At 40.1% G+C, this 12087-nt stretch overlaps 1 protein-coding gene across 1 annotated transcript; it reads right to left on the bottom strand.

The window, feature by feature from the left end:
- Positions 1-9218: 9218 nt before the first annotated feature.
- Positions 9219-9993, bottom strand: H1-2 (H1.2 linker histone, cluster member). The gene has a single exon (XM_050788941.1). It carries the CDS (start codon positions 9939-9941, stop codon positions 9300-9302), a length of 642 nt encoding a protein of 213 aa, XP_050644898.1. The 5' UTR covers positions 9942-9993; the 3' UTR covers positions 9219-9299.
- Positions 9994-12087: the final 2094 nt, after the last annotated feature.

Here is a 12087-nt window from a genome sequence, read left to right on the forward strand (position 1 = left end):
CTTTGAATAACTGCAGACGAGTACATCAGGCCTTTTCTTTTGGGGCGGTTTTACTGCGAGAAAGCCAGTTGAGTGACTTTTTTGCCCTTGTTAAATCCTAGGGATCTTGTCTTTTTAACATGTATATGTGTATACTTAACATTTCGAAACAGGCTTCTGGTGAAACTTCTTTTAATCCACCTGCCAATTTTAGGTCTGATGGCATTTTTATTAAAGCTATCGTAAGGACAATGTGCGTATAGTTACCCAAAGTTCACAAAAACATTAATACCCCAAGAATCAGTATTGGTGTTGGGCTATTGGAACTGGAGTCAGCTCAGGTGGAAAAAACTGGCCTCAGTACACACAGCCAGAAGTCCACTAAATTTATGCAACAAATACATATGACTTGTGTATGATCATCTAAAGATTATGCAGTCATCCTTAAAATCCAGGAGATTTGAGAAGGGTAGCAACTGCAAAGCTCTTTTACCCATGTCCTCTTTTAATACATATTTAATGTAAAATTAAAAATGCAAATGTACTGCAAACTGTAAATATTAATTTATAATGGGAAAATAAAATCAAATTCCAATTTTATAAAAGCTGACAAAACAATAGCCATCACAAAATTTAGAAAATAGCAAATTGTATTAATTTCTGAATATGACACAACGATGTATATATTTTCGTATAGTTTTGACTGAATACTCTCCATCTTCAGATCGAAATTATTTTGTAATATTGTCTATAGGTAATGGAAATAGAATCCAATCTTTCTTCCAGGGTGGCTATTGATAATATGTTTTCTTGATAACTTAGAAGAGTTTCAGTTTCAAAACACATTGTTGGTAATGTCAAGTAAGTTTTTAGGATTGTTTTCAAATTTGGAAAATCCTCTGTCAAGTTCCTTTCACATGTAAGTTGTAAACTTTGTAAGAATTCTTTCCAGACTAGCTTCTGGCTCTATACATTTCTACTCTCCACTAGACACTCACTCAGTGCTGGGAAGGTGTTTTGAATACTTAGATGTCATAACATTTTATCTAGACCTGTATCTTGCCAGGAATTTAGGTGAGTTATTCCAGTGAGCCATTCTTACATCAGATTGGCTGGCAACAAATGAACTACACATGAACACATATGCAAATCACGTAACTTATTATCCCCATACTAGATACATCTTCAACTAAACTTTCTCTTACTCAAATTCCAAATATTTTCATCAGGATTCCAACATAATCAGACAATGATGAATTTTAATAAAAAGGAAGATTGAGTGGAAATAACAGTCTTAAACTTCTGTGATTAAAATACCTTAATACTGCAAATTTTAAAAAGAGAGAGACAAACTAACACATTTGTAGGGCCCCTCTCAGCACCTTGGAAGTACAGGCCCTTACACTTGTGTTTCATTAGCTTCAGGATAAATCTGCCTCAGATCACTGGCCAAATTATACGTGGCCTTCTTTAGCATCCTACCACTCTATTCAAATACATCTCTGCAGGAGCACCCTATGAGTTGAGAATTACTGTTCTGGGATGACCACTGTTTGCATGATGCTTTGGATGCTGGTGCTGTTCTCAGAAGAAATACCAGAAGGAGAAAGCTTAGTCAGGAGAATATAAAGTCAACCTTAAGCAATTTGAACACTTCAGTGGTTAAGTGAATTCCCTGGGACAACTTTGTAAGCTGTTATAACTTTATTTGTATTGAATATTACCTTCTTTTAGAGAGGACAATGTGTAGAAGGAAATAACAATAAAGGATTCATTAATACTATAAACTATAAACTGTCATTGATAGTTTTCCATGGATCAAGTACTACATGAAGTGGTTGGTCTGAATTATTGTGTAAAATTCTTACTTCAGCATTGTAATGCAAATTATCTCACTGCCTCCATTTTACAGAAGTGGAGGCTCAGCCTCAGGAATTTCAGTAAATTGGCCAAATTCTTACTACTAGCAGATAATCATTGCCAGGCAGTGTCACACTTTAATATCTTCTAATCAATAAGATAACCCTGAAACTGATTATCATATATAATTTCCTTCTCATATATAGTTTCATATAATCATATATAGTTTCCTTTGTTTCAGAAATTGTACTGCCTCAGGGTGGATGAGGAGACATGGTGGTGGCCTGGCCTAAGTATTGTTGGAATCCTCTAGTCAGAGGCCTGATGTGAGGTGAAGTGGACAGTGAAACCGCCTTTGCAAAAATCATAACTGAAAATTATTACAGTGAAAGAGATCTGACCTAACCGACTCCATCTTGCTTCTAACCTCCAAGCTGTCCTTTTCATTCCTGAGCTTGGGATTAACTAACTTTGGGAGGAACTTAGTTTATAGTTCTGCTTTGAAACAAAAACAATAACAGCCCTTTCAGAAACAAACCCCTTTCCTGCCTGGGGACCAGACTGCTTTTGCAGGGACTAACAAATTAGCCACAAGATTAAAATTATGGTTTAGGAGTCATGTAGCTGGAAGCTACAAGATTCTAAACCTCCTCAAATTGCTCCTGGGGATAAAATCACTATTTTAAAACCGATGATCAATGCTTGAGCTATTTTGCAGAACCTGAACACAATGGATCAGCTGGCACCACCCAGATAGATAAACTGGATTATCTGGTCTTGTGACCCCCACCACCCCAAGGAACTGATTTACAACAAGAGGACAGCTTAGACTTCCTATAATTTCATCTCTGACCCAACCAATCAGCACTCCGGACTCACTGGTCCCCTACAATCAAATTATTCTTAAAAACTTTGCTCCGCAAATTCTCAAGGAGACTGATTTGAGCAATAATAAAACTCTAGTCTCCTGTACAGCTGGCTCCTTGTTGCAATTCCCCTGTCTTGATAAATCAGCTCTGCCTAGGCAGCAGACAAGGAGAGCCCGTTAGGTGGTTACAATAGGACAAGCCAATAAAATATAAAGCATTAGAGACACTCCCAGGGTTTCAGGAACAGGTCAGAAAATTTTTTTTTTTTTTTTTTTTTTAAACATCTGGATTCTGATGCAGAGCAAGTATTTGCTTGTGTCTTCCCAGAGTATAAAAGCTGTCCTGTCCAAGATGGTAGCCACTAATCATACGTGACTATTAAGCATTGAAATGTGGCTACTCCAAACTGAGATGTGCTTTAAGTTTAAAATACACACCAGATTTCAAAGACCTAGTAAAATAACAAAGTAAAAACTCAATGTTTTAATATTAGATACCTTGTTGAAACAATTTTTGATTATACTGGATTAAAATCATTAAAATAGATTTCACTTTTTTTTTTAACTTTTTAAAATGTGGCTACTAAAAAATTTAAAATTGCGTATGTGGCCACTATGTTTCTGAGGAACAGTGCCAGGATATAGAGGAGAGTTATATTCACTCACAGATCAAAAACTAGCAAAAAGTATGAAATACCTAATAATTTAATTTTTTACCTTAACTTTTGGCATATTCCACAGATCTGTAGTATACTTGAGTGTGATAGCTTAGGAATAAATATGATTGGAACTCATTCATGTTTAGAGACAAACGGTGTCAAACTGAGAACCAGGCAGATACACCTAATCTTAAAATGACCCCAAAGTAAAGTGGTTGAAGAAATTAAATCCCAAAGATTCTTGGTGAAGAATGTTGAAGTTTTCATCAGTATATCCATATTCAAATGGAGATTAAATAAAGGAAAATAAGGCCAGGCGCTGTGGTTCATACCTGTAATCCCAGCACTGTGGGAGGCTAAAAGGCAGGCAGATCACGAGGTCAGGAGTTCAAGACCGGCCTGGCCAACATAGTGAAACCCCTAATGTCTCTAATAAAAATACAAAAATTAGCTGGGCATGGTGGCATGCGCCTGTGGTCCCAGCTACTAAGGAGGCTGAGGCAGGAGAATCGAGATCACGCCACTGCCCATCAGCCCGGGCAACAGTGCGAGACTCCGTCTCAAAAAAAAATTTAAAAAAAATCAAAATAAAAGAATTGTGGGCTGACAACTGTCGGTTAAGCATCAGTTCTATTAAGAAGGGCTAACTTGAAGATGAATCTTTTGAAGATACATTTTGATTCCAGCTCTTTAGAGGAACTAGGTTACCTTGATGTGAAATTCTTCAAATAAAAATTTATTGACTTTAAATGAAAAAAAAAAACTGCACATACACACACACACACACACACACACACACACAGAGCTAACTAGCTACATCCTCAATGACACCAAGCTTTAGATCTTCATCTCTGAAGTGTGAATGACAATGGCACCTCAAAGTGCTGTGACAAGAATGTGTTTGAAAATAAATATAATCAGCAACAGTGCTTGGCATATTGTAAATAAGTGCTCAAGAAATGCTAGTTCCCAAAACTGTTGTTGCCACTGTACCCTAAATCCCTATTGTCTTCTGATATCCTTTAGTGATGTAATTCTGTCTTGCAATGGGCCTGTTCATCTCTAGTATGAATTTCAACCACAATGCCTTTTCTACATTTCCCTCAGGCTTACATGGCCAAAATATCCAGAGCTTTGCCTTGGGGTATATAATAAGATATTTCATTTTGTAGCCATGAGAGCACTGTGTATGAAAGTTTGGAATAATGCGCCTGGCACGGTGGCTCACGCCTGTAATCCTAGCACTTTGGGAGGCCGAGGTAGGTGGATCACTGAGGTCAGGAGTTCGAGACGAGCCTGGCCAACATGGCTAAACCCCATCTCTCCTAAAAATACAAAAAAAATTAGCCGGGCTTGGTGGCAGACACCTGTAATCCCAGTTACTCGGGAGGCTGAGGAGGGAGAATCGCTTGAACCCAGGAAATGGAGGCTGCAGTGAGCCAAGATTGCACCATTGCACTCCAGCCTGGGTGACAGAGAGAGACTATGTCTCAAAAAAAAAAGAAAGTTCGGAATAACGCATTACAAGTAGCCTCTCTAGTTTTTATGTTACTCGTAGTTTTATCACACATGAACAATGTCATAAATTTTCATGGTTGAATTATCAGTTGTTTATGCAATATTCATTGACATTTTTGGCTAATCAGCAGTGTTTCTGGAATTATTTGAATATCATTACTGTTTTCCAAAATTATTTTATAAAACTAATTTAAAAATCAAAAATGATATAATTAATAATGTGAAATTAAATATATGTTTTGAAGAATGTCAGGATGTCACCCCCAAATTATTCTACTTTGGCATAAGAATTATTTTCAACTGAAGGCAATTGAAAATCAACAGGTGTAGGAAGAGTCCTCTGTCTTCTCTTTACCCAAATAATGTAGGGTATTTCCCTTTGTGAAGGTGACAGAAATTTCCCCTGTAAAAGTGTCCCCAATTGCTACACCAGGAAAAAGAGAGCAACTCTTATCATTAGATGTGGAACGTTGGCACTGAGATGAATCTGCAAAAACAAACCTTACTACAATTATTTCTATCTTTCATTTTATCTTCCATGGTTTTTTATTGCCCATGTATTTCCCAGTCACATTCCCAAATTTGTTATCCCATGAAGTGCAAACTCTCTTTCCTTTGTTGGAATGATGTATAAGTCTGTGAGTCTAACTGCTTTTTTAAGGTTTCATTTTTTTTCTTTGTGAACTCTGTGCATGTAATATACTAATAAAATTGTATGCTTTTTTTTTCGCATGTTAATCTGTCCTTTGTCACTTAAAGTTGCAAGACCCTACTCAGTGAAACTAACAGTACAGAAAAAAAATGTTTCTTCATTGACAGTTTCAAAACCTAAATAAAACTGAGGCAAGAATCTTTTTCATCTTAAAATGGCCAATTTTAATTTCCAAATTAATGGTTCATTAGACCTAAGCCAGTCAGCTAGGTGAACAATTGTGATGGAATAAAACAAAACGAAAGGACATGAACAAAATTGAGAAAACATATGGAAGACTGAATCTAAAGGCCAGGTAGAATTGAAAATTTTTCTAATTTTTAACTCTATAAATTAAATGAGTGTGTTTCATTTCACGGCTTTCATCTGTGGAAACATGTTTGCAGAAGACATTCGAGGTTGGGATTAATTGAAAGTATATAACTCAAATAGATTAAGACCCCAAAGGGCATTGAAGGAAAATTAGAAAATCTTCTATTTTTGCTTGGGTTGATTCCTCTCCTGACTAACTCTTAGAGATGATATGAACATCAACTAAATGGGTAGCCATGAAAGTGTCTAAGGGAGAAAGGAACACAGAAGATCAATGTACCATAACTTTATTTTTATTTATTTAGTATTTTGAGACAGACTCTGGCTCTGTAGCCCAGGCGGAGTGCAGTGGCATCATCTTAGCTCACTGCAACCTCTGCCTCCCGGGTTCAAGCGATTCTCCTGTCTCTGTCTCCCGAGTAGCTAGGATTACAGGTGTGTGACACCACGCCCAGTTTATTGTGTGTTTTGATGGAGAACTCCTAACCTCAGGTGATCTGCCCAACTCAGCCTCCCAAAGTGCTGGGATTACAGGCGTGAGTCACCGCTTCTGGCTTTTTTTTTATGACGGAGTCTCGCTGTGTCGCCCAGGCTGGAGTGCAGTGGCGCAATCTCGGCTCACTGCAACCTCCGCTTCCTAGGTTCAAGCAATTCTCTGCCTCAGCTACCCGAGTAGCTGATATTACAGGCGCCTACCATCACGGCTGGCTAATTTTTGTATTTTTAGTAGAGACAGGAGTTCACCATATTGGTAAGGCTAGTCTTGAACTCCTGACCTGTGATCCACCCGCCTCGGCCTACCAAAGTGCGGGGATTACAGGCGTGAGCCACCGCGTCCGGCCTTTTTTTTTTTTTTTTTAATTGTGTGATGTTGAGATGGAGAAACAGGAGGAGGTGGGAGGGATCTTAATATATATATGGAAAAATAAAAACATGGAATAACCAGGACAATTCTGAAAAAGAAGAATAATGAGAGAAAATTAGCTGTATCAGCTATTCAGCTATTAAAGTCCAGTTATAACATCTAGGTTTATTAAACATGCATTTACATCAGTCTCCCCTTATCTTTGGGAGACTGATGTAAATGCATGTTTAATAAACCGCACAACCAGTGGATGCCTGAAACCACAGATACTACTGAACCCTATATACACTGTTTTTTTTATATATATATACATAGCAATGATTAATTTAATTTATAAATCAGGCACAGTAAGAGATTAGCAATAACTGATAAAACAGAACAATTATGACCACATACTGTAATAAAAATTATTTGAGTCTGGGAACGGTACCTCACGCCTGTAATCCCAGCACTTTAGCAGGACGAGGTGGGCGGATAACATGAGGTCAGGAGTTCGAGACCAGTGTGGCCAACTTGGTGAAAACCGTTTCTACTGAAAATACAAAAATTAGCCGGGCATGGTGACAGGCCTCTGTAATCTCAGCTACTCGGGAGGCATAGCAGGAGAATCGCTTTAACCCGGGAGGCCAAGGTTGCAGCGAGCCAAGATCGTGCCATAGCACTCCAGCCTGGGTGACAGAGGGAAACTCCGTCTTATAAATAAATAAATAAAAATATAAATATAAATTATGTGACTGTGATCTCTCTCAAAATAGCTTACCGTTTTACTTGTGATGATGTGAGATGATAGAATGCCTGTGATGAGATAAAGTGAGGTGAATGGAGTAGGCATGGTGAAGTAGCATTAGGCTTGATAAGGTACTACAGATTTAGGTACTAGTTGAACACCTGTCATTTGTCACATAATCATCTCAGTATTAAGGGTAGCACATAGCACAATGTTTAAAACAGTACAATTCTACCTTAAGAACTGTCGGAATGACTAAAGGAATAAAACCGAAACCTGAGACAGTCCAACTGTCCATGAAATTTTAGCCTATTAGCCTATGACAAAAATAGCCAAAATTGATACGAGTGTGGAGGGTGACACGGGAGGAAGGGGGAAGCAGAAATGAAAGTTCATAAATGGTCTTGGGAGAAAATATGTCCATATATTAAACCTTACACCAAAATAGAGTTCACCATGTAAACCGTGTTGTAATGTAAAATTAACAACACAAAATTACTTAACCCATGGGAGAATGCTTTTTCCTTCTTCCCTGCCTCTGCCTCCCTGTCTCTCTGCTTGCCTCCCTCCCCTTTCTCCCTTTCTTGGGATGAATCCGTGATCACTATCACTAACAGAGAAATTAACTCACTACATTCATCATTGTGGAGATGGTAGAATAACTGAGCAGCTTATCTCCAGAAGTCCCGGTCCACATAATTTAGGTCTCACCGAAATGTGCCTATCAGATTTTAAAAGAACCGAATATAAGACGCTAGGTTTTCTGTATTCAGAAGCACCATGGGTGTCAAACAGAGGGAACCATTAACGAAGGCCTTTATTAGAAATGTCTCTCATTTATCCATATACTTTAGTTAATAGTACAAATCGTTATCCGCGTAGAAACACTTGGACTGCCAAACAAAATACGTTTAAAAGAACTTCGATTTTTAAATGTTGATGTCTGCCTAAACTGAGGATAAGTAACCGTCATGCGAGGACAAAATGGCTGGCTAAAAGTTGTGCTTTCGATACGCTCAAAATCGATACGCTCAAATCTGTCAGTTTAGCGGAACACTACATGCATGATAAGAGAAACAAAAAGCTCCCTAGGTCCACGATTGCCTTGGGTGGAGGAAGGGCTATTGCCGCTGTTTATTCAAATGCATTCCTTTGTTGCCACAGGAATGAGAAATTAACAGCAGAGGAATGTAGGACAAAGGTACCTGCACGCACTCTCCTCCAGGAGATACCAACTTGACTACCGACAACATGGAAAGCGTCCGAAATCCCGAACGTTAATATCAAGAGGCAAAACTTTCAAGTCACAGAGAAGCAACACACACGGAATAAGCAACGTCTGCCACCATCCAATTAAATATAGAATGAAAGTCATGGACTAGAACGACGGACCAACCCAGGAGCAGGGCGGGACTTTTGAATTATTTTTTAGTCCAATCCGGATATCCCTTTAGACGAAGAAACTGGCTCTTGTTTTGCGATCTTTTCTGCCTTTCACAGGCCTGGGGCGTGGCTGACTGCCATCCCAAAAACATCCGCCAGCGGGAAACGCCTCGAAGCAGCAGTCAGGGACATGGAAGTCGCAGTAAAGGGTTAAGCGCCATAACCTCACCACGGCCACTCTCGAACCCCCCGTTACTTATTTGTCTTATCAGATTCCCGTTCGACTAACCTTAAGGAGCAGGGTCGAGCAAGAAAAGGAACAAGGGCAACTAAGAAAAACAAGGATCCAGCTCTTTTATTGAGATCAGTGGTGGCTCTGAAAAGAGCCTTTTGGGTTTTTTGAAGCAGGCGTCCACCTATTTCTTCTTGGGTGCCGCCTTCTTAGGCTTGACAACCTTGGGCTTGGCGGCCTTGGGCTTCACGGACTTAGCAGCACTTTTGGCAGCCTTCTTGGGCTTCGCAACCTTGGCCTTCTTTGGGCTCTTGGCCACTTTCTTGGTCACAGTGGCCGCGGCCGGCTTCTTCGCCTTCTTCGGTGTTTTCTTAGCGCTCTTCTTCGGGGTAGCGCCGCCAGTCGCCTTCCTAGGCTTCTTAGCTGCCCCAACCGGCTTCTTAGGCTTGGCTGCGCCCACCTTCTTAACCTTGGGCTTGGCTTCGCCGGAGGCTGCCTTCTTGTTGAGTTTGAAGGAACCAGAAGCACCGGTGCCCTTCGTCTGCACCAGAGTGCCCTTGCTCACCAAACTCTTGAGACCAAGTTTGATTCGGCTGTTGTTTTTCTCCACATCATAGCCGGCGGCAGCCAACGCTTTTTTCAAAGCAGCAAGAGAAACCCCGCTGCGCTCTTTAGAGGCTGCCACCGCCTTGGTGATGAGCTCTGACACCGGGGGACCAGATGCCTTACGAGGCGGCCCCCCAGATTTCTTGGCTGTTTTCTTCTTTACGGGAACTTTCTCCGCCGGAGGCGCGGCAGCGGGAGCGACAGGAGCAGTCTCGGACATGTTGAGGATCAACAACTCGGGTACAAGTGGCAAAGCGCCGATGAAACAGCGCTTGGGCAGGGCCGCTGTATATATAGAGCGCAGGAGCGCTCTGATTGGTGCTCTGGTGGCCCGCCTGGCTGGCAGGCTCTGAGTCGCTGCGCTGCTCCCAAGTTGTGTTTGTTCTACCTCACAAAAGGGGAAAAATATTAAAATTCCCCACACCAAATCACCCGGATTTGGTCAGGAAAGGATCTCAGAAGCCTCGGGCTTCAGGCTTTTCATTTATTTTTTCCACAACCACAAAAACAACGCGTCCAGGCGTCCCCAATTCCCCCAACTCCGAAGGAAGTCTGGGGCAGTCAGAGACCACTTTCTGTTTTTCTTATAAATTACCTGTTCGCTCCTTTGCCCCTGAAAGTTCTTTTTCCCAGGGGTGGTTGGGCACATGCTTCCCTTATTTTTGAAAAAAAAAGCGAAATGGTTTCCACCTAAATTTTCATGATAATTCTGTTTCTTCACAAGGGAAGTAACACAGGTCCTGTGTGAATTCTTCCTGCAGACGCACAGGAACTGTGGACTGGGACAAGGATTCCAGGGCCAGTCCAAAGTAATTAGGGAGGGATGGGAGGGGGTTCATGAGCCTTGGTAGGGTCCGGTGTGGTGGGGGGCTAGAGACCTAAATCTTTGATTTGAAGACATTGAAACCATCAAATCCTTCTTTTCATAGATGGGGGCGGGGCATCCTTTTCACTTCTCTACAGGCGAGAAATTGGGCTCTTTTTAAAAAGCTCTGAGGTCCCCCTCTGAGTTGTGTAAGGCAGGAGGTCTGGCTCTCAAGATAGAGATAATAAAGGAACAAGGGAGATCCCTTAAGCCTGCAAAGAAAGCCAATAGATTTGGCAGTTAGAGGCACTGAGATAATATGTTTTCAAAGAAAACAAGCATTTATTTATTTATTTATTTTTGTACATTGCAATATTAGAGATGAATTTCAGCCCATGAAAATTAGAGGTTACTTTCAGTAACCACACCTTACACAAGTTACCGTACAGGACAATCTCCAGTTTGAAACTCAAATATATCTTTGAATTGCAAATAAAGCAACTGACTTTAATAAAACAAACTCCTGACTTTTAAGATGAACAATATATTTGAAATTTATTTTTTAAATAGCAAAAATTTACACAGAAAGATAGGAAAAGTACCAGAACATGTAATTTATTATAAGATCTTTTGTTGATGAGCTGAAAATCACCTCTTCTTTTCCCCTCTGAAACTATTCTGTTCTCAAGTTTACTACTTTAAGGTTCACTACTTATTTTACTCTCCGACCCCAAGTAATTGCTATTTTTTTCTAGAGATTAATTAAAGGCAAAGTAAGTTGTCTGCCCATACATTTGATATAATTATGGATTTATATTTAGGGACAAAGGTAATATTACAACTCACCAACAATTTCTACTCAAATATATGTTTTCATGAAAATATGTGTTAGAGAACAGCCTTAGATTGTGGGAAAGTCAAAAGGTATCCTATAAATTGAGTTCAATGAAGAATGAAAAGTGAAACATCTTTTAGACTAAGGGTGACCCCCTTGTTTTATTAAATAACATTTGTCCAACGTTTGGAAACATTGTCTACTTGTGTGCTTATGTCCTCTGGGAATTAACAGTCTAATGAGATTAGTGATGGATGAATTAGCAGTGGTGGAAAAACACTTTAGACCAGCCATTCCTCAGAGTGACAGGGTATAAGAATTATACAAAATTATGTAAAGTATATAAACAATTGAAGCAGTTGCATCATACTAATATATTGTAGTAAAAGAAATAATATAAGGCTGGACCCTGTGGCCCAGGCCTGTAATCCCAGCACTTTGGGAGACTCACCGGGGCGGATCACCTGAGGCCAGGAGTTTGAGATCAGCCTAGCCAACATGGTGAAACCCCATCTCTACTAAAAGTACAAAAATTAGCTGAGAGTGGAGGCACTCGGGAGGCTGAGGCAAGAGAATCACTTGAATGCAGGAGGAGGAGGTTGCAGGTTGCAATGAGCCGAGATGACGCCACTATACTCCAGCCTGGGCGACAGAGTGAGACTCAGTCGCAAAAAAAAAAAAAAAAAAAAAAAAAAAAAGAAAGAAAGAAACAATATAATAACATGT

Source organism: Macaca thibetana, chromosome 4, assembly GCF_024542745.1.
Source record: "Macaca thibetana thibetana isolate TM-01 chromosome 4, ASM2454274v1, whole genome shotgun sequence".
Classification (NCBI taxonomy): Eukaryota; Metazoa; Chordata; class Mammalia; order Primates; family Cercopithecidae; genus Macaca; species Macaca thibetana.

Coding starts and splice junctions, on each gene's coding strand:
- H1-2 (XM_050788941.1), bottom strand. CDS start 9,941: ATGTCCGAGACTGCTCCTGTCGCTCCCGCTGCCGCGCCTCCGGCGGAG.